This window comes from Periplaneta americana, chromosome 8 (assembly GCF_040183065.1).
Source record: "Periplaneta americana isolate PAMFEO1 chromosome 8, P.americana_PAMFEO1_priV1, whole genome shotgun sequence".
In the NCBI taxonomy this organism is placed as follows: Eukaryota; Metazoa; Arthropoda; class Insecta; order Blattodea; family Blattidae; genus Periplaneta; species Periplaneta americana.
Genome location: NC_091124.1, coordinates 136573588 through 136598393, shown reverse-complemented (window position 1 = coordinate 136598393; position 24806 = coordinate 136573588). Strand labels below are relative to the sequence as shown.

Sequence of the window (24806 nt, the reverse complement as noted above, 5' to 3'; positions counted from 1 at the left end):
TTCAGGCGAACAGCACCCAGAGCATACACGACCAAGGCCTAACAGAGAACTGCAAAAGGCACCACAGCAACTAACAGGCTGAAAGCAGCAGAAAGAAACGTATGGATCTATGTCGGGCGACTCAGCAGTGAAACAACAGCAGATGACATAACTCGCTACCTAAAAGAAAACGGAATAGAACACGTCTCAGAATACGAGATGCTGGACACAAGGGGCACGAACAGCAGTGGCGTATACTGGTTAAAGGGTTTGGGCTACCGCTGACCCTATTATTACACAAAATATATCTAACAATTACTTTAATTTTAATTACTATGGTAAAACTAATAATACAAAATTATTACATTATGTTATATTATAAACTTTTTCTTTTGTAATTTCTTTGGGCTACAGCCGGTAGCCCCGGTAGCCCGCAAAATACGCCCCTGACGAACAGAGCATTCAAATTAGCAGTCCCGTTCAGATATCATGACATTATATTCAGTCCGGATTTTTGGCTGGAGAATGTTAACTTTCGCTCCTTTCAGATATGGTAAAAGAGAGCTAACCTGCCTTCTATGGAACGTGGAAGGATTCATTTCCTTAATGAAAACACTGGAAATATGCCGACTGAAACAAGACATGATAATACTTACCGAGACTTTTCTCAAAGAACCAGTCATTCTACCCGGATATTATGCAGTGCACTGTCTAGCAGCTGTAGGACCAGGTCTTCAGAAGGAGTATCCTGCCTCTTCAGGCCGTCAATGGGACAAGTTGTCGGCGGATACGCAGAAAGGGACGTGGTGATACTCACATTCGAGCATCTGAGTGTCATCGGAATGTATATTAGACCCACTGCCACAGCTGAGTTCGCCATAGAAACCATCCTGCATGTGCTAGAGCGCGCTGGCGCAAGGACACCTATATAGTGAGGGTCACATAAGAACAGTTCCTAAATAGCAAATATTGCTGTCTTGTCAGTGTTGCCAACTGTTACCAGATAGCACATGATCCTACGTACTAAATGACTTATTTACTTCCATACTTTATGTTGGAAGGTTATTCTAAATAATTCAATAATTTGTAACATATTTTCGTAGGCAAACTATACGAGAAAAGGATCAACATGTTAAGTATTTTGTCTGGCAATACGAATTTCATTGGTTTGACTCACGCGACCTAACCTAAAAATCTATTTTGTTTGACCACATGATATTATTAGTATTAACTCCGAAAACTTAGCTGACTATAGTCTTGAATTATAACCACAACGCAACACATAAAATAACTATTATGTATTAATATTAATACTGATATTAATTAATTATTAGTATGTTCAAATTTCACTAGCTTCCAGTAACCGGCTCAGAAATCTAGTACAATTTTAATTTCATGGAACTCCAATATTGTCGATATTTGTCTCAGCTGCCAACATACCAGTTACAAAATCACTACCTTATTTACTTACTGGCTTTTATGGAACCCGGAGGTTCATTGCCGCCTTCACATAAGCCCGCCATTGGTCCTTATCCTGAGCAAGTTTAATCCAGTCTCTATCATCATATCTCACCTCCCTCAAATCCATTTTAATATTATCTTCCCATCTACGTCTCGGCTTCCCTAAAGGTCTTTTTCCCTCTGGCCTCCGAACTAACACTCTATATGCATTTCTGGATTCGCCCATACGTGCTACATGCCCTGCCCATCTCAAACGTCTGGATTTAATGTTCCTAATTATGTCAGGTGAAGAATACAATGCGTGCAGTTCTGTGTTGTGTAACTTTCTCCATTCTCCTGTAACTTCATCCCTCTTAGCCCCAAATATTTTCCTAAGCACCTTATTCTCAAACACCCTTAACCTATGTTCCTCTCTCAACAAAATCACTACCATTTATACTATTTGTTAGTATCGAAATTCGAAACGAAGTTGGCAAAAGAAAATTCAACCTGCAAACTAGAAAATCACCACAATCTACTAGCATATGTAGTAATGGGGGAAAAATGGTTCGGTTTCACCCTTACGGTATGAAGTAAGCTGACCCAGACTATACTACTGGGCGACGACTTTAGTGTCGCAAGGACAAACTGGACAGGAAAGCCGTAACGGTATACGAAACCCTAGAAGAAAAAGGGTTCTTACTGGTCAACGAGGGAGCCATCCCAACCTACGTAGCACACAATCCGAATATATCCATACCGACAAGAAAACACACCATGGACACACGCAGGCGACTACTGCCAGACATAATCAAACTAATAAATACAAAGAGAGCAGCGCACAGACTATACACACGGACACACGCAGACGAAGACAGACGACTGTACCGTTCCCTTCAATAGGATGTACGAGAAACCATACAACGTTTTGAGGCGCACAGATTGAAAAAATTTATAGACAGACTTGACCACAATAGAACTCACAATCCCAAACTTTTCTGGGACGTGATCAAACGGATACGAGGAAAACACGCAAACTCAAACAACCCACTACGCGACGGACAACAAATAGTATACGACACGCATGGTAAACTAGATCTTCTCAGCCGCACACTAGAAAATATAACCACCACACCAGATCACCCATCTTTCGACCCGCAACATCTAGCATACATTACGCATCACATCACACAGAATCCTGAACTCTACGAGCCGCTTCCAGCGTCACTTTCACAATCGACCGATGACCCACTCATTGACATCACTCTGCTAGACATATCATGGGAACTAAGAAACATAATAAAATCTGCCCCCGGACCAGACCAAATCACCTACAACATACTATGCCAACTGCCTCCCAAAGCACTAAATTATCTTGCAGAACTTTACACAGGATCACTCAGACTAGGACATACACCAAAGCACTGGAAACACTCACATTCTTTTTCCTAAACCAGGCAAAGACGCGTCTGACCCACAAAACTACCAACCGATCAGTTTGACAACTTTAGCCAAATTAATGGAGAAGTTCTCGTGTCACGACTACACGTCTACATAAGCAACCGCAATTTAATTCCGACCACTCAAGCCGGATTCAGACCGGGAGCGCAGCTACACAACCAGCTGATACGACTGCTCACTCCCATTGAAGAGGCTTATACACATAGACACTACAGCATTCTTATTGCCTTAGACGCCAAGAGAACCTTTGACAGATAGACGCCCTAAAATAAAAACTCACATCCTTAAATCTGCCACACGAAATCACATGTTGGTTCTCCAGCTTCATATCCAACCGAACAGGACAGGTGAGACTCGGAAGGAACGAACTTTCTCAGACCTTCCGAATAGGAGCTGGAGTCCCCCAAGCCAGTGTCATATCTCCCACTCTGTATAACATCTATGTGGCAGATATTCCCCTCCCAAATAATCCGCTAGTAGGACTGGCACAATATGCAGACGACGTCGCATATTGGGCTACACCCCCCCCCCGACTCCCCTCAGCTAAGAAGTTACTAAACGCAACACTCAGGCAGTATCTAAATTGGACCAATACGTGGCGGATCATAGTCAACACAGACCAAACACAGATATGCATCTTCCACCCAAAACTCCAAACTCGGGTCCTCCAGAACAACCCAATCACAATAGCCAACAAGCCAACACTTAACTTCCATTCCAGCGAAATCTCACATATCTAGGAATACCCCTCAACTCCAAATTCTCCTGGACCGAAGTAGCTAAAGAAACCTGGAGGAAATATAATGCAGCCACCAGAGCAATAAGCTACGTAAGTGGCATCAATCGACCTGGCTTATAACCGAAACACTCCTCCACCTATTCAAAGCATTGGTTCGATCCCTATGCATACATCCCTCCATTTTCCTCACACATGCCCCTCCAACGACCCAATCAAAATTCGAAGCCCGCAAAAGAAGAATTCTCCGCCAAATCTTCCACCTGCACAGACGCATCAGAAACAACACAGTTTACACTATGACAAAAACGAAGCCACTCTTCACACATCTAAACAACATAAACAGGAAATACACACATTCGGCAGTAAATCGCGTATATACACAACACATCTTCGCAAATCCACTGAACACAAACAGAACAACAATGGAGAAACTCCTCTACAACTACCACCAGCCCCAACTACCAAACTAAAAAACACACAAACAAAACTGCAAACACGTGTTGGAAATTTGAATACTGTCTGAGAGGACACACGACAGCAACAGAGAGGCAGATCAATAAAATAACATTACACCTTGAAAGTCTCCATAACCATTCAGACACTTCTGCCACCGGAAGGGGAAACTTAAAAATCTCAAAAAAAAATATATGTATATATGTATGTATGTATGTATGTATGTATGTATGTATGTATGCACAGTGTTCTGCCCAAGAGCAGGTCTTTAACTGCAAACCCAGCATTTCCCATTCTTCCCAATTTCTTGCTTTCCTCTTAATCTCCCCATATAATACCTTAACATTGTCTATCAACTGATATCTTTTACCCCGAACTCTTGTCCCATTCATCATTCCTTAAGTATCACAAATTAACAAATTTGGCCTACACCAAAATAAAAGGAACCAATCACTGCACTCACACACCTACTGGCACTTATGCCTGAAATAGTGTTATATATGTAAATATATTTTTATTATTTATGTACAATGGCTGGAGAGGGCATCCTGCGCGTATAAGACCCTAAAACGGCCTCTGGATCAAAGCCAGAAAAGTCAGTAAACAACAACAACAACAATGGGTCAAGTCTGATATACCTTGTATTCTACAGGGGAAAAGAAATACGCATCAGTTGCCACAATCACCTGTGGACACCTATAAGAAAACACATCCCAATCCAGACTAGATTCACACTAAAGGGCCGGAAAACCACTGCTAATGAACAACAAATAGCTCCAAGACATATCGACCCCACCTTGCTTAGCGGACCTCTAGACGAAGCAGCTCTAACTCAATGCTTAACAAAGGGAAATACTGACAGTGCACTCTCTCTACTTGAGACTGCTCTACTCAACTCGACGCTGAAAACGAAGTCAAAAGAAAAAGTAAGCCCCGGTTCGACGAAGAGTGTTATATCCTTCGACAGGAAATGCTAGGAGAATTGCACAGATGGAGAGAACTCAAATCGGATATAAATCTGGCCAGATACACAAAAAAAGGAGAGAATACCAAAATTTACTGAACAAGGAACGCACACAGTTCGCAGAGAAGAAGGAGCTAGTATTAATAGTGGAAGCCGAAGCAGCTCCATACAGAATACTGCAACCCCAAAGAGCAAAAGTCCACCCGCAAATTCCCATGGGAAGACCACTTTTCAGCGATATACCAAAGGACTCAAATGAGCAGTAGGCAGCCCACGATAGCAAGTAATGAGAGAACCACACAACTCAAGATGGAGAAGTGTGGGCTGCTTTCCAAAGATGTAAACAAAACAAAGCGCCGGGACCAGACGGCCTTACCAACGAGATCTTGCAAGAATCATTGCCAGCAACCATTGAAATATGGACATCGCTATTTAACGAATGTTTCAAACAAGGGAAAATACCAGACAGATGGAGAGAATCTAGCATACATATGCTATACAAAGGGAAAGGTCCGAAAGACTCGCCGGACTCTTACCGTGGTATTGCCCTTGAACGTAATCCTTTCGAGGTGCTCTCCAGGATATTATTGAACTGGATTATGCCACAAGCCATGCCATACATGCCAGAACAGCAATTTGGGTTTATAGCCGGCAGATCCACAACTTAGTCAATTGAGAGAGTGCTTGACACCATATGGGAAGCAATCGGCATGGCTGGAGGTTACATAGCCATTTTCATAGATTACGTGAAAGCGTTCGACAGGACTATCATGGTAGACAAACTATGCCGCACTCTGGGAGAGGAAAACCCGAACCTGCCACTCATAGAGAATATCCTGTGTGCCAACCTACTAACGGTTAGAGACAAACTGAACGACTCCAGACCCATTACCCAGACGAATGGCGTTCTCCAGGAGGATCCTCTTAGCCTGATGATGTTTAACCTGCTAACACAATGTAATACAAGAGGTAGCAGTAAACCTACTTATGTTCCTGTACGCAGACGACATGGTTATGATGTCGAGCAACAGGGAGGCATTACAGGAAGGGCTTAACAGACTCCATGTATGGTCAAGAAGGAATGGACTAGATATAAATACAGAGAACACAAAGGTCATGAAGTTCAGAAACGGCAGAAACGTCTCCAGATTGGATATCTTCGTGTATGGTAACGATAAGCTGGAAATTAACTCGTACAAATATCTGGGTCTAACACTACAAGTGACAGGCAAATCCTTTACTAAGCACATAGAAGAAAGATGCTCGGCAGCGATCAAGGTTACATACGACATAAAGAAGCTCTCCACGACCACAGCCCTACACCTCTTCTACATCAAGATCACTCCAATTGTTAGCTACACACTCAAAAAGATATGGGTCCATTTAACCACAGCAAACCTGAAGAAGCTAAAAGCCGTGAAAGCGTCATACCTAAAGAAAGCACTTCAAGTATCAAGAACAACGCAAACGAGGCAGGTATATCTATTAATGGACATGGCTTCTTCGTAAGAGAGCTGATGACGAGCAACAACCTTCAACCTACGCCAGCATAGAGGCTCACGTCAGGGACAGAGAAGAAAAAGCAGTAGACGTGGACCTGAAATTCCTTCGGACTCCAGCCATGAACATGGAAGAATGGAAGAAGCCTAACTTCGAGCTGCGACAAGTCTTCACGAGGACGGTGGCCCAGAGTTCCATAATAGAATCTGTGTGAAAAGAGAATACCACTTCTAACTGAAGGTCTAATCTTACACATTGATCATTAATGGAGAATGGATTAGCAAATAATAGAAATTCATTCTCTAATTTCTTAAAATCACTGAATCTTTTGTCGGTGAATTCACTTATTACATTTTCCAATATTTGATACAAGTGGCTAATGTTAACATCGGGTGATAGATTAAGCGATTTTAAAGAAGGAAAATGATAAAATTCTCTCTGATTTAACTGCATCAGAAATAGACGCAGTTGTGACACAAACAGCTTTAATTCATCGTACATGTGTACGATATTTTTATCTTTTCCTTGCAGAGAAATGTTGAAATCGTTAAGAGTGCTGGTTATGTCGCACAGAAAAGCCAAATCAATGATCCACCTGTCGTCTGTCAATTCATTTATCGTTTCACCCTGAAAAGGAAACGCATTATGATTATATCGTTGGTTTACAAGCAAAACACATTAAGTCAGAAATATTACTTCTGAGCGAAAGGCATTTGTACTGTATATACTGCTTATGTATAAACTTAGAATTGGAAAATAAAATACAATTAAAAAGAAATAACTTACTCAAATTAATAATATTTTGAGGATTCAGTTTTGTCGGAATAAAAATGTCTTTTTCTCAGAAGTAAAATTTTTTATTTAATATGTTTTGCTTGTAAACCGATGATGTTATTACGTTACTATTACTTACTACTAGACTACTACTTACTACACACCACCATCACTCCTACTCCTACTTCTACTCCTACTATTATTAAAAAAAATAAAAAATTATGTTCTATTAAAACGACGCCACAACTGCTAAGGTTATATCAGCGTCGCCGGTGTGTCAGAATTTTTCCCACATAAGTTCTTTTATATGCTACTAAATCTACTGACATGAGCCTATCACATTTAAGCACACTTAATGCCATCAACCTTGGCCGGGATCAAACCCACAACCGCGGGCCTCGGGCACAGAAGGCCATCACTCTACCAACTCCATCATGCAGGCCGACACTATTATTACTGGTTTTATTTTTTTATTTTTTTTTCAAGTTACAGTAGTTGCATTATTTTAAGTTTTATTACTGAAATGTAAACTGTACCTGCTTGTTAAAGAAATCACTTATGGAGTTCCGCAGATCAAAAAACCTCTTCAACATTTTTCCACGACTGAGCCATCTCATTTGTGTGTAGTATGCCACGTCTTCATATCCATCACCCATCTCTTTCAACAATTGCCTGAATTGTCTATGTTTCAGTGATTTCGATTTTATTTTATTAATTGTTTTCACTACAACGCTCATAACACTTTCGACGTTAGCAATTTTCGAGCTTAAAACCTGTTGATGTACTATACAGTGAAAACTGTAAATAGTATCAGATCTTCCCCGTGCAGTCAAATAAGATTTTAACCTACCGACGAATCCTTTTTTCTCACCAGCCATGCATGGTGCTCCATCAGTTGTGACAGATATTAATTTCGACCAGTCTAGATTTCGTTTTTCTACGCATGAACAGAACACTTTGAAAATATCGTCACCTGTGGTAGTATCCATCAAAGGGATTAAGTCCAATAGATATTCATTAATAACAAGCTTCTCATCCACTCCTCAGATGAACAATACTAATTGTGCCGTATCTGTTATGTCCGTGCTCTCATCTATGGCAATGGAGTATGCCATAAACTGTCCCACTTTATCTTCCAATTGTTTTTTAATATCATTTGAAATATTCACAACTCTTCTACCTATTGTTCGACGGGAAAGTTTCAGTTTTTCAAACATATTTTTTTGTTCTGGACATATTAATCAAACAGCCTCATTCAGACATTTCTTTATAAATTCCCCTTCTGTGTAACATTTTTTAGCTTTCGCTATCTCCCAAGCTATCCGATAACTCGCCTGAACAATTCTTTTCAATAAAATTTCACTATCTAAGCTTTTTTCGTGTTGGATTTGTCTCTAGCCTGATATTTCTCTTTCAACTCTATTAATTGTTTTATATGACCACAACCTGAAAAAAAGACAATATTATTACAGAATAAAAAACGATTACCAAACCTCATGGAAGAAGATTGAAGAAGCAGAAGAAGAGTAAACTCCATAAAATCATATGAATGCTTAAAATTAATATATTATAAATATTGAAATTAAACACTTGCCTTTAATTTGTCTGTGTTCGTTATGACAGCTTTCATAATGTCGCTGAACGTTGCTCTTCTTGACTGCTAGTAAAATTTTGTAGCATAATAAGCACCTAACATTTTCCCCTTCTTCGCAACAAAAGAATTCATTTACCCATTCTTTGTGGAAGTAATATTTTTTCGACTTTTTTACTTCAGGAGCTTCCTTAGAGGACGACATTATTTTAGCGAAATTCACCGCTGACTGCCAGTATCTCAAACCGGTCAGACTGGTACGGACAGGTACCCATTATGGTAAACAGCTAGGGGTGTGGAGGGAGGGAAGCCATGTGGCTACGTTCGACTCTGTGCGACATATACTACTGATGCCCATGTCTGCTTTAAAGCTTGTGTACTTGTGAAAAGAAATTCCTGACCCTCTAAGCCACGTGTTTTTGCACTTACAAGCTGCACAGGAAATCACCATTTTACACTATTTACAAAGCACATCACTTCATAATATCAACTATAATAATATTTACAAAACATAACAATTCATACTATTATCACATCATTTACATTACTTTCTCAGTGTTTACTAAAAACACCCGAGACAAAACAAAGGACAAGCATGACACTCGTGTTTACCGCTCTGTTTCTATCAGAAACATGGCGGCGTAAACATGCTCAGACTGGTTTCAATTTTGGACAGAACATCAGCGCTCTGTATGAGTCTAGTATATTATATAACATCTATGGTTCTGACTGCTTACAGTGTCATATTTTCACCTGGTGGCAAGGCTTGGAACTAATTTTTCTTTTGCATAATTCGCGAGTGCATTGCTTAATTAGCATATTTACGAGGTTTCACACTCCTACGATCATTACAGTTCGTGCTGTGCCACACTGAACACCATAAGTTTAATGATAACCACCTGGTATAGGCTATATCGTCGCTGCACCTCCAAAATCAGCTATGTGCATTTCAACAGATTTTGCAGGAGAAAGAAAAAAAGCATCATCACTTTCAATTAATTCCTTAATTTTCAAAACTATCTTCCACATAATTTCTATTAACACATAAAAAAATGACGAAATTATACCGAAAGTAACTTTGAAAAAAAAAAAAAGACAGAATTAAAAGTGATGATGCTTATTTCTTTCTCCTTAAAAATCCGTTTAAATTCACATGGCAGATTTTGGAGGCACAGTGACGATATATTTCTTTTAGATTTAGATTCTGTTCTTAAAGTAGAAGGGGATCTTATATGTGATGGGTTCTAATAAGTAAGTAAATACAATTCTTCAAATTCAAAGAGATATTTACACTAATTTACATGTCTAATTCAGTAACATTAAACTATAATTTTTCCAGATTCAAAGACATCTTGTTGTTTCAGAGAAAACTTGACAAATAGTGTTTTTATATCATCCTAGCATTATAAACAGGTTTTTACTACATCCAATATTGTGTGTAATCAGCTTATTATGGCAAACATGCCAATAACAGCAATGATGTATTTGCTATGATATAATACCAGAACACTTGATGCTCTGTACTCTACAATCAAATTTATTAGTCTTACCTGTTCTGACATATAGGCTAGTATAACTGTTTCGTTAGACACACTGACATTTCTGGCATTCTGCCAGGCCAGAAATTTGTTGTACTCCCTCTCATACAACTTCCTACACTTTCCAGGTACTAGCTTAGTCTTTGCCTCTTTTGCTGCATTAATTATTTCTTCTGGAATGTCAGCCATTTTGTTATTCATTCTACGTTCAATCCCACTGCAAGGAGCAACTAATCAATACGATCAATACGAACATATCAACACTTATGTCAGCTATGGATGCTGTATTATTTCATAATTTATTTTCTACAATTTATAATGTTAAGATGCCATAAAGTGTTGTATCCAACTCGTGGATAATCTTATTATGACACGCGTGAAAACTATCGCACTCACATTCATTCATGCCATAATCATCAAGATTATCCACTTGTTGCATAAATAACTATTATATTTGTATTTTATTTTAATTTTTTAGTAATTTTTAATTTTAAGAATGTGATGGCTGAAAATGTCTGAGAATTTAGCTCTATATGTAAGGATTTCTATAATCATTACGTTTTTACGAAATCAGGTACATATCAAGCTACTGTACACCTGTTCTAGTATGTTCTGAATTTCACAAAATGCTCATCATAGAAAGTAAATTACACGCAATTTCAGCTTAAAACTGATGACAAACCATTAGTGGCAACCATTTTGCATTAAAACGAAATTTACATATTACAATGCAGAAAAACAAATACGAAAATTTTGCTGTATTCCAATATGATAATAGATTCACGTTTACTTCAATATGTGAGTCGAAATTAATTTTGAAAACCATATCATCAATTTACATTACCACAATTTCTATAAATTAATATTTATAGATTATTTCTCAAATTTTTATTATGACGATTATTCTGAATATAGATATATTGAAGTCTCTCTCATTACAGTTGCATTGTATTAATGTGACCACTCACCAAAATATACACATAAGGAGAATGACAGTTTTGCGGACATCAACTATTTGTATCTCATTAGGTTTCATTCTCAACTTGAAGCTAAAATTGCATTTTATGATACCACATCTTGCTAAAACAATTTTATAACACATTTTGGAAATGCATGATATACATTAACAAAGTATTATTTAAAAGTTGTAAAAAGTGAATTTTTACTCAACTTTGAGTCATATTCATACCAGTTAAGTTTCTGATAACTTAATCTTTAATTATAATAAAAAAAAAAATTGAGCAAATATTTTTAATTGTCTTCTTCTATGAGAGGCCTGCTCAGTGACAATCATTGGATTTCAATATTTATCATTATCACTGAGGACAGTTAAGTCTGCCTTTGCACTTTTAAATGTAATCTTCTCACACAAGTTTTTATTATAAAGACCGTCAGACTTATCAATTCACAAATGTGATGAAGACAAAGATGCTGTTTCTTACATAAAAGATGAACATTTTCGGTTCCACTGAACCATCATCGGATCATTAAATAGACATGCAGAGTACAGTTATGTTACAAACAAACAGTATTATATGAAGTAGAACAGAATACATAATGGAAAACAGGGTACATAAAAATCACAAGTTTAAAGGGTTAAAATAGGTAAGACATTAACAATAAAATCTATGCATAAGGGAATAAAATTACTTATTAAAGATATGATCAATCATTATAATCTATATGAGAGAGACATTGTGAGTGGAGCAAAGGCAGCATTTAGCACCATCTTAAGACATATAGTCCTAAAATACCAAATATAATATGACTGCAAATTATGTAACAAAAGTGGCATGAAGACTGCATTTACAAGAATATCAGTACTGGTATGCTGGTACAAGTTGACATTAAAACGAACAGAAGTTCAGCTTCATGCATTGAAAAGAGGACACAACGTTCGCAACATATAAAGTCTTGCAGTCTGAAATAAATACGTAAAAAAATATTAGTTGGGGAAAATTAATATTGCAAACTACATATTTGATAATTTGGAGACCAAATAAAGCGAAATGGGTTTTTAAGGGAAACACAAAGATAAGATATTGTACTTGCGGAACTGATGCGAAAGATAGATATTCCAGAACTGTTGAAGGACCAACAACAAATGTTAGCAAACGTTACATTTACAAAATGTCTAGGTGACATCAAATTGAAAAGCAGGAAGAGAGAGAAGTGTATTGGTATGTTGGAGGTCACGTGTATGGGGAGATTTCAGATTAAAAAGTGGACTATGTACATCGGGAATTTACTCATTCAAGAGAGATATGATATGCCTTTATTAAATGCCTGAGTAATATAAAATTCTTCAGTGATGTGTATACATGGGTTGTCATTCATGAAGTGAATGGCCTGCAAGGCTTCGTTGATGTTAGTTAATTCATGGCCGTGTTCTATTAAATATGTTGCAAATTTTGATTTTCGTCTATAGTATTTAAAATCAGAAACATGTTCATTGTATTGTTTATTGGGAAGGATATTATTTAATTTATTGCTGGTGAAGAAGACAATATTTATATTATGTTTTTTGAAAAAGCTGTTTAATTGGTTAGATATTTGCCCAAAGTAGGTCATACTAGTGTATGTTTTCTTAGGATTGGGGGTTACTGGTTCAAGGGAAGTATAATGATTTTTTAATAACTTGTTTTTCTGTTTTTTGAGCAAATTGCCTATGGCATGTTAATGGAAACCATTATCCTGGGTTAAAGAGATGATATATCAGTATTGTACTCTTTGTTATAACTGGATTTACTTAACGGAACAGTCAAATCATCTCTTTAGCCCAGGAATATGGTTTCCATAAACATGTCATAGACAATTTGCTCAAAAAACGGAAAAACAAGTTATTCAAAAACCATTATACTTCCCTTGAACCGGTAACTCCCAATCCTAAGAAAACATGGACTAGTAAGACCTACTTTGGACAAATACCTAACCAATTAAACAACTTAAAAAAAAAAAAAAAAACATAATATAAATATTGCCTTCTGCACCAACAATAAATTAAACAATAATCCTTCCCAATAAACTTCATAATAGAGATACATTTCAAAATGGAGGCATTTACATGTTACAATGCAAAAATTTCCCCAGTAGATACATTGGTTAAAACCGTTGAAACTACAGAACCCAATACAATAGACATATTTCTGATTTTAAATACTATAGAGGAAAATAAAAATTTGCATCATATTTAATAGAACACGGATATGAATTAACTAACATCAACGACGTCTTACAGGTATTCACTCCATAAATGACAACCCATGTATACACATCACCGAAGAATTTCGTATTACTCAGGCATTTAATAAAGACATATCATATCTCCTTTGAACGAGCAAATTCCCAATGTACTTAGTCCACTTGATAATCTAAAATCTTCCGATACACGTGACCTCCAACATACCAATACAATTCCCTCTCCCCCTACTTTTCAATTTGATGTCACCTAGACACTTTTTAAACGTAACATTCGCTAACTTTACTGGTCCTTCAACAGTTCTGGAATATCTATCTTTCGCATCAGTTCTGCAAGTACAATATCTTATCTTTGTTTTTCCCTCAAAAAAACCCATTTTGCTTTATTTGGTCTCCAAATTATCAAATATGTAGTTTGCAACATTAATTTTCCTCAACTAATATTTTTTTACGTATTTATTTCAGACTGCAAGACTTTATATGTTGCGAACGTTGCATCCTCTTTTCAATGCATGAAGCTGTATAATCCACTTCTGTTCGTTTTAATGTCAACTTGTACCAGCACACCAGTACTGATATTCTTGTAAATGCAGTCTTCATGCCACTTTTGTTACATAATTTGCAATCATATTATATTAGGTATTTTAGGACTATACATCTTAAGACGCTGCTAAATGCTGCCTTTGCTCCATTCACAATTTCTTTCTCATATAGATTATAATGATTGATCATTTCTTTAATAAGTAATTTTATTCCCTTATACATAGATTTTATTGTTAATGTCTTACCTATTTTAACCCTTTAAACTTGTAATTTTATATGTACCCTGTTTTCCATTATGTATTCTGTTCTACTTCATATAATATTGTTTGTTTGTAACATAAATGTACTCTGTATGTCTATTTAATGATCTGATGATGGTTCAGTGGAACCGAAATGTTCATCTTTTATGTAAAAAAAAAACAGCATCTTTGTCTTCATCACATTTGTGAACTGATAAGTCTGACAGTGTTTTTAATAAATACTTTGAGAATTCACACAGGTTATCGGATCAAATTTATCTCACAATTACTTAGAAATATTTCTAATCAGATTAAATTAAGCCACAGAATGTTATCACAATTAATTATAAGATTTCAATTTCAAGCTTTGAAAAATTAATGAAAATGTTTTTTCAACATTTTCACACTAGAATACACACACTATAAACACTATATTGTTACTTATTTTCTTACACTTTGGTTCACAAAAAAACTTGTTTATTAATGTACAAGAATTGAATAGATACACCTCAGTTAATCACTCTGTAATTATAGCCATAACCACAGTTCCAACATCAGTTCAGATCTAGAATGATCTAAATCTCATGTAGCAGTTCTGCTTATTCATATATTACGAGCTACATAATGTTTTAAAATTATTTCCCGGTAGTAAGATAATGCTATTAAAAGTAACATCATGGTGAAATAAATGTAATTGAATGGTTAAAGCTTGCAGATCACAATGATGCAGTTGTGAGGTACTTGTGAGTCTGAATACTGCAAACACACAGTCACGACCCTGTAGAGATATCAAGCTGCTTCCAGTGCCTGCTTCTCTTTTGTGCGGCGCTCTCTTGCTTTCTCTGGAACTGACATAGAAGACCAAATTCAATTTACAATGAATGTTGCACTATAATGACACTATTTCCCCCCCAGTGGATTTTCTGATCTAAAATTTATTTCCACTACTGCAGCAGAAATTATGTGATAAAACATATAAAAACAAAAAATTCCTGTCAATATGATGAAATACCAGGTAAAGCTCTAATAGCCTGTTTTGAAATAATTTCTCTTCTTTTAAACTATTTATATAATTTGTCCATACAATGTGGTATGTTCCCAGAAAGACTCAAATACTCCATAGTAAAATCAAGTTATACAAAAAGATAGATAAATATATTATTGCTAATGATTATAGATCCATATCTTATTAACAACATTTTAAATATATTACTGCTAATTATTATAGAACCATATCTTATTAACAACATTTTAAATATATTATTGCTAATGATTATATAGATCCATATCTTATTAACAACATTTTAAATATATTATTGCTAATGATTATAGATCCATATCTTATTAACATTTTAAATATATTATTGCTAATGATTATAGATCCATATCTTATTAACATTTTAAATATATTATTGCTAATGATTATAGATCCATATCTTATTAACAACATTTTAAATATGTATGATTTGAGGCTTTCTCGGCGTTGGTTCGCTAATATGTCTTCGCGGGATATCAGCCGAGTTAAGATTTTGGAATGCTCCAAGCTTTCGACTGCTATCTCTGCAGCCATCTTCAGGGAAGTGATGTCCGAACAGAAAGTCGAAAGGTTATATAGATGTTAGGCTGTCTCAGGTGAAACGGGATTGGTTGGCGGATCGGCCAATCCGGGGCCGGGAATTGTCATCACTCGTAAGCTCCGCCCCTCCCGGGATTCCTGCGTGAAGTTTGGCGGCCGGCGAGCCCTGTTCCGCCGGTTGGAATCGGTTGCCGTCCTCGGTCCGTGATCTTCATGACCAGGGAAAGGATTTATATGTAAATACATATTTACTTCTAAAGCTAATATAATTTATATTTTGCATTATCTTTATGTTTCACAATGTGTAGGGTTGAAAAATCCTACTTTTATTTTCCATATTTTTCCATATTTTAGAGTTTAGTACGTATTTTCGTTAATTTCCATATATTTTCCATATTTCATATAAAACAGTCCATATTATATTAGGTTTAACAATAAAACAAAACAAAATTCCATTAACTTTTAAAAATACATTTCAACAATAGAGATTTAAACACATGTTCAGTAATCCCTTTAACATCAGAGTTATTTGAAAATTAGCAGTCCTATCAACAATGGGAAAGTAAGTTACAAAACTGTATTAATTTAATTTAAAATTTTTAACAGACTTCAGTTGTGCAGCTCAACAGTTAAATGCCAGTCAGAGTACACATAGGTTCAGTTTTGTAAATCATACTATAAAGACGGTAAATATGCCAAAAGTACGTCATTCAGTCAATTTAAAATCAAAACTAACAAGTTACATTTCAGAATTTAAAGAAGATGGTTTATCAACTGACAATAAAATATTATTTTGTAATTTGTGTCAGTGTGCAGTATCATCTACACAAAAGTTCCTGGTGCAACAACACATTACAACTAGTAAACATCAGGCCAACAAACAACTAAATTCCAAGCAGAGACAATTGTTTTTAACACAACCAACAACATCGAATGTAAGATCTGAGTTTAACATCGACCTGTGCCGTTCTCTCATCTCTGCTGATATTCCTCTCTACAAACTAAAGAATAAGGTCTTCAGGGAATTCCTTGAAAAATATACTCAACATACAATCCCGGATGAGTCAACACTTAGGAAGACGTATGCTCCATCCATCTACGATGAGACAATACAGAAGATAAGAGATGAAATTAAAGATAGTTCAATTTGGGTTTCCATTGATGAGACTCCCGACAAAGAAGGTAGACTTGTTGGTAATGTAGTTATCGGTTTGTTAAGTGAACAATATTCTGAACGAATTCTTTTACATTGTGATGTTCTAGAAAAGTGCAATAACAAAACTATAGTTAAACTGTTCAACGAAGCTATGGGTATCCTGTGGCCAAAGGGTATTATGTACGATAATGTGTTATTCTTTATTAGCGATGCTGCCCCTTATATGGTCAAAGCTGGACAAGCATTATCTGTTGTATATCCTAAATTGACTCATTTTACTTGTGTGGCGCATGCATTTCATCGTGTGGCAGAAGTGGTCAGAGACAATTTCCCTAAAGTAGATTTGTTGATTTCATCAGTGAAAAAAGTATTTCTCAAAGCTCCCAGTAGAGTTAACGTGTTGAAAGAAATGTACCCTGAAATTCCATTGCCACCAAAGCCAATTTTAACTAGATGGGGTACATGGCTAGAAGCAGTTGAATATTATGCCGAACATATAGACTCTATTAACAATGTTCTCCTTGCATTGGACTCTGAAGATGCAGTCTCAATTGATACTGCGAAAACAGTTACCTGTGACATAAGTGTGAAGAATGACTTAGCTCACATTCAGCATACATTTTCATGCATCATAAAAACGCTCAAAAGTCTCCAAAATAGGCACCTTTCACTATCTGAAAGTTTTGAAATTATAAATAGTACTGTGGAACAACTGAATCGTGGTAGAGGTAAAGTTGCAGATGCAGTAAGAGCTAAGGTGGACACTGTACTTTCAAAAAACCCTGGATATGAAGAACTACAAAAGGTTGTTGCTGTGATGAGTGGTGAATCAACAGTGAAGATTAACTTGGACTTATCCCCAGCAGACATTGTGAAATTGAATTATGTACCAGTTACTTCTTGTGACGTCGAACGCTCTTTTAGTCAGTATAAATCTATCCTCAGAGACAATAGAAGAAGATTCACTTTTCAGCACTTGAAAGAAATGTTTGTAACCTATTGTTATGGTAACAGACAATAAAAATTGTGTTTTGTTGAAACTACATTGGAAGATAAGGTACATCCATTATATTTTTTGTTTAGTTTGATTAAAATGTACCAATATTTAACGTACATAGTCATTTTTTTATAATTTTAAGTCCATATTTAATTCCATATTTTGGTAAAAATCCATATTTAATTCCATATTTTGGTAAAAATAACTACATATATATTTACATATTTCATATATTTTTAGTCCATATAAATCCGTTCCCTGTTCATGACCTTGATTGTAAGAGGGCCTGAGTTGGTCTAAGGCCGGTGTCCATGCCTGACTGAGCTGGAGTCCACTGTCTCTGTTAAAGTTGTTTTTCTCCAGCTTGATCTCTATGGCCTCCTTGATTGTACGATCCCAGTAGTGGTTCGTACTGGGTACTGGGATCGTACAATCAAGGAGGCCATAGAGATCAAGCTGGAGAAAAACAATTTTAACAGAGACAGTGGACTCCAGCTCAGTCAGGCATGGACACCGGCCTTAGACCAACTCAGGCCCTCTTACAATCAAGGTCATGAAGATCACGGACCGAGGACGGCAACCGATTCCAACCGGCGGAACAGGGCTCGCCGGCCGCCAAACTTCACGCAGGAATCCCGGGAGGGGTGGAGCTTACGAGCGATGACAATTCCCGGCCCCGGATTGGCCGATCCGCCAACCAATCCCGTTTCACCTGAGACAGCCTAACATCTATATAACCTTTCGACTTGCTGTTCGGACATCACTTCCCTGAAGATGGCTGCAGAGATAGCAGTCGAAAGCTTGGAGCATTCCAAAATCTTAACTCGGCTGATATCCCGCGAAAACATATTAGCGAACATTTTAAATATATTATTGCTAATGATTATAGATCCATATCTTATTAACAACATTTTAAATATATTGTTGCTAAAGATTATAGATCCATATCTTATTAACAACATTTTAAATATATTACTGCTAATGATTATAGATCCATATCTTATTAACAACATTTTAAATATATTATTGCTAATGATTATAGATCCATATCTTATTAACAACATTTTAAATATATCATTGCTAATGATTATAGATCCATATCTTATTAACAACATTTTAAATATATTATTGCTAATGATTATAGATCCATATCTTATTAACAACATTTTAAAAACAGTTTCAGAAACCTATTATTGGAGAAAAATTCGTTCCAGCACTGGGAATCGAACTCAGGACCTCTCAGCTTTGCACGCTGAGCACTCTTCCCATCTGAGCTATGTTGAGACCCGACTCATGGTGCCGGCCGAACTCTCCTCCTGTTTCAGAAAGTTCTATACAATGTAATAGATAATATAATTATTTTGAATGTAATAACATAATGTATTAGCTTTAAAGCAATTTGGATTTAGAAAAAAAAAATGAAAGAGAATGCAGATTTTAGGTTGTGGATGAAGCACAGAATTCTTTAAATTTGAAATTAACTGTTGGAGGGATATTTTATTATTTACCTAAGCATTTGATTGCGTATATCACAATACATTAATAAATGAATTACAGTTTTGTGGTACTAAAAATGAGATCTTAGGGTGGTTTACATTTTGCTTACCAAATAGAAAACAAAAGGTATAAATAAATATATTACATAGTCACAAAATTACTCACTCATAATTTGGGAATATTAAACATGAAGTTTCCCAGAGATCAATTTTGAGTTCCATTATTGTTTCTAGTTCATATTAGTGATTTAGTCTCTATCTTAAATAATTTTTCTGGTAATCTTACTTGCAGTGATACAAGTGTGATTATCTCTAGTAAATAACATTATCAGTTCATAAAACTTTTAATACTATGTCAAATCTACTGAATGAATGGTATCTGAACTTATGGCCATCAATCACGAACAGAGATCTCCTCTTTTCACGTAACATCAGCTCCATGCACGACTGACTGACAACTGATGACTGGCTGGCTGAGGTTAGGGATGTTGAGATATTACTGATACTTACAAATTAAATATCAATTCTTATGTTTCAATATTTTCAGTGTTACTGATATAGAGTACATAAGCATTAGAATGTACATATTGGTTAGATTATTTCGACGTTTTATTATCAAACTCTTTTACACTGTTAGTATTTGATAAACTATTTTATTTAGCAAGGCTGTATAGCAAGCCTGTAAGATAGGCTACAAATTATTTCGATGTTTTAAGGTCAAACTCCTTTATGTTACAAACTACTTTACTTAAATATGTATAGGTAGCAGGAGACAGGACTCTACTTGACATTTGAAAAACTCAGAACGGAACTCTATCACTTGATTTTTCAACAATGTTTATGGGAAAGTCTCCAATAAACCTAACTATCAGACATAGGGTGGATTGTTTTCATAGATGAGTCATTCCACGTCAAATCGCACAAATTTAGCCTGGAATTGACTTTCATTCTCCGATTTAGATAAAACAAATTTTACGCATTCTATGGATTGAAAAATTAAATACAGGTTTTATTATTGTTGTCTATATCGATTATTGTAGTAGATACGTGTTATCAAAGATTCTGAAATAGGTCGCGCATCATTATTGTTAAACATGATTATCTCCACTAATAATCATCACAGAGATTTGCTCTTTGTCTCAATTTGAAGGTGACAGTACACACTTTATTCTTCGCATAATAATATAAAAATATAAGTTTGTTAACTTTGTTTTAAAAAACGTTTAAATGTATAAAAATATGTTTTAATGGCAGCGACTTACTTTAAAATTACAGAAAAAAATCCTTAAATACCTTGAAATTATTTTAACCGCCCTTAAAAAAAATCAGAACTCTACTTCGAGCCGTTGAAGAATAATTAAATGACTCACCAAGCTGCGCGTCTTGAGGTCGCGGGCTGCATAAGTACTGTTGCAAGATAATGTGCAGGTGCAGCTCCGGATGAGAGTCGTGTGACCACTTTACACTGTTCCACGGTCAGAATATCACTCTTTTACGTAATTTACATAACACAGTACTGTATTTAAATACTGTTTTTGTAAAATATACACTTGTGAAAATAACTACAGTTTGCACAACACTGGACTTTTAAAACTAATCAACTACAACAAATATCAATTCTATTTAATGTCCACCACTTTGCTCTCACTTTGAAGAGAATAGTTTAGTTTCTCTAAGTCTACAATACTGACTGAACTACCAGAAGATGAGATAGGGGTATCACTTTTCACACTTTCTATTACCACGTTCACATCACTAGTACCAGGCGCACACAATTCACTTACACTTTGTTCCTTAGGATGTTTTGAAATTTTAACACTGCAACTTTTACACACTTTCAGATCAGATGACAAGTTTACGTCTTGCATTTTCGGTTTCACAAGCATTGCAGAGGTCACACGCATTAATATTTTATTTCTTTTTCTGTGATTAGGCAGTTTGAACGGATTAAAACAGTAACTGTAACTTTGTTTTACCACGTCACTCATGATTGCAGCAACACAACACACTTCTGATCTTACAGAGTCTCAACTGGATCGTTTGTTGATACAGAAACTGTTGGGGTTGCTGGAGGGCACCTTGCAAGCTATTAATACTCTTTCACACCCCTTCAACATGCTCGCCTTACCAAGGTCCAAGGTCAGATTCTTGTCACTCGATACAGTATGCGTAGCACCACTGGCGCACAGCGAACACATCTTCAAAAAATTATTTTTAAAGTTATTTCTTACTCGAAATCAATCTGAAACCAACGTAGTTCTATGTAAAATATAATAGATTGTAAGTATATTTTTTTGCGTTTTTAAAGTAAGCTGTTATGAAAAAATATTAAGTTATGTTTAAAAAGTGACCCTCTAAAACAACCCCATTTGTATTTCAACTTATACTTAAAAGAATTAATATAATAGTTCATTTCTTCTCATTTCAGATGGCACCAACACTCAACGTCTATGATGCATAGAATCTTAACAGTGAGCATTTTCATACTGCGTCGTGGATGAATTTGTCATATAATTAAAAGAGTATAAATAGTAAAATTTTAAAGTATGATCCCAGAAAAAATTACAGACCTCTTATTTTGATCTGCACAACATATTTTAGAAGATTTAAGCAAATACTAAATGGTCACATTTCGTATACAGGTGTTTGATTTGACATGCACACAACACAACACGATACCTACTTCGAAAGACTTAGGAATTATTGTTAGATAAATTAAAGGGAAACTGCTAAGTGTTGAAGGGACATTACGTGCTTTTAGAACTACAGGTTATCTGTTTATTTACGTAAAGTAACACCGCACCACTGAGAATGTATTAGTCACTCTCGCTGCTGCTGTCGTGGCTGCATGCTCCGGCGCGCGGTCTCACTCAATCCGACCCGAACACACCATCAGTAAATTATTTGCACAGCGACTTCTGATTCGAATAGAGTTCTAAAACCAACGCAGTTCTACGTAAAACATTTCAAAGAATATAATGATATTTTTTCCCCTTTTTAGAAGTAAGTCCCTGATATATGAAAACGTATTTAAAAAATATAACCCCCTAAAAGGGGCCCATTTTATATTTTGATTGAACACTAAAAATTAGTATATAATACTGCAATTATTGCACTTTAAAATGATATAAATACGAAATTTCTACGATTTATAGAATCTTCAGTATAACCATTTTCATAATACGTTGCATCCAAATTTACGGAAAATGTAACATTTAATAAATGACTAAATAATTGTGTCAGCCCGAAAAAATTACACATGGGTTATTTAATTTCATCAATAGAATATATAAAAAAATTGGAGCAAATATTAAGTTGTCATGTTTCGTAGGTGTTCGATTTGACATGGAATGACTGAGATGCGAAGCTCTTTTTTTTTTTTTTTTTCTTTTTTTGTAACTTTCATATTTCTTTCTTTGTATTGCAGGCTGGTTCGAAAAGGTCCTCTGGGCGATTGTATCTATGTTCAGAAACACAGAATTGCAAACAAAACATGTAAATAGAATTATCTAATTTACAATCCCGATGAGATGGGGCTGTCAAGGCCGCTGATCATGTTGCAGCATTGCACAACGACCAAGTTTTTCCCACCCATTAAAATATTGTTTATATTAAATAACTAAACAGATTTTAAGTTTCCTTCTCGTCGAATTGAAATATATACATATTTTTATTTATATATCATTCAAGAATTCGAGTATAAAATAATCAGCTTTTATACAATTCATCAAATTGTGAATACTTCATAAGTGGTCGTTGTGTGGCTCAAGCAACAGCCAGAATCGTGTAGGGGCTGGTATTGAAGGTAGGCTCAGTTCAGAGTTCCCTATCCCAGCAGTTAACACAGCTGGTCGCGGCAAAGCTCTTGCAACAACCGGAAGCAAATAGTTCTTGTATTTGCCCGTAGATTGCAGAAGTGACCATTCCGAACGGAGTCGCTGGCTGACTCGTGACTTGAGACGAAATTTTCCGATTTTTTCCGAGTCTTCATTTCTCATGTGGTTTCTCACTTCCTGACTTCCTGTTTCCTGACCAACGTGTAGCTAGGTGAGCATGTGGTCCAGTCGTTTTATTATCGTGTGAAATCCATTTAATCCTGTCTTAAATATTTAGTTTTTGTTGGAATTTAAGTAGTTTTATGTGAATTGTGCTGCATAATATAATTTTTTTTATTGGATGTGATATTTTCGTCAAGTTTGTGACATAAGTACGTAGGCATATAAGGTTATGAATTTTGTAAGTTGTTTAAAAAACAGGAACTTTCCTGGAGTTTAATGAGTTTTATGTGAATTATGGTACATATCACAATTTTTATAGTGCAGTGATGTTTTCGTCAAGTCTGTGATATACGTGCGTTTACCATTATGAATTCTGTAAATAGTTTACAAAACAAGAACTTCTCTCTACTTTCTGACGAAGAGAAATTAAAAATTAAAGAACTTGGTAGACCATTGCCTGATCTAAATATTGTCCAGACAGTTACTACGGGGAAAAGACAGTTCAAGAGAATTTTTAGGAAGGAAATTTACAATAATCATGACTGGCTTTGTGGTTGTGAAGTGAAAAACGCACTGTTTTGTTTTCCGTGTATTTTGTTTGGTGGGGAACAGTCGTGGACAAGAACGGGCATTACTGATATTAATCATTTAAGTACCAGCATAAAAAAAGCATGAGTCTTCAACTATTCATTTGAGAAACGTATTGAAATTTACACTTTACGGGAATGTACATATGGCTTCACAGCTTGACAGTGCTTACAGAAGAAAGTTAGCAGAAGATAATGAAAAAGTGAAACAAAATCGATACATATTAAACATTTTAATAAACTGTGTTAGATTTTGTGGTGTTTTCGAATTAGCCTTGAGAGGTCATGATGAAACTGAATCGTCATCAAACCCTGGAGTTTATAGAGGCCTAATTAATTTCAGTGCTTAATTAGATGGTGCATTAAAATCCCACCTAGAAAAGGCCACAGTATTCAAGGGAACGTCCAAGACAATCCAAAATGTACTTCAAGCAATGCTGGAGGTTTGTCAAGAAGAAATTGCAGAACAAATCAAAGAGGCAGATTTTCTTGCAGTCATCGCAGATGAAACAAGCGATATTTCAAACATATTTCAAATGGCCATTGTATATCGCTATGTGGATAAGGGCAAGCCTGT

The 24806-nt window shown here is 35.9% G+C and overlaps 1 protein-coding gene across 3 annotated transcripts in view; it reads right to left on the bottom strand.

Annotated features, from left to right (window-relative positions):
* Positions 1 to 9677: 9677 nt before the first annotated feature.
* Positions 9678 to 24806, bottom strand: part of Vps20 (vacuolar protein sorting 20) — a 69331-nt gene continuing 54202 nt past the window's right edge. For 2 of the 3 annotated variants that reach the window (XR_011333585.1, XR_011333584.1), the window contains exons 6-7: positions 19336 to 19464; positions 9678 to 15267 (exon numbers count right to left, since the gene is read on the bottom strand). Coding sequence is in view for 1 of the 3 variants with exons in the window: in XM_069833700.1 (XP_069689801.1) it covers positions 15209 to 15267 (59 nt within the window). In the remaining 2 variants the exon portion in view is untranslated. The remainder of the gene's footprint in view (positions 15268 to 19335; positions 19465 to 24806) is intronic. The other variant, XM_069833700.1, reaches the window with a different exon arrangement.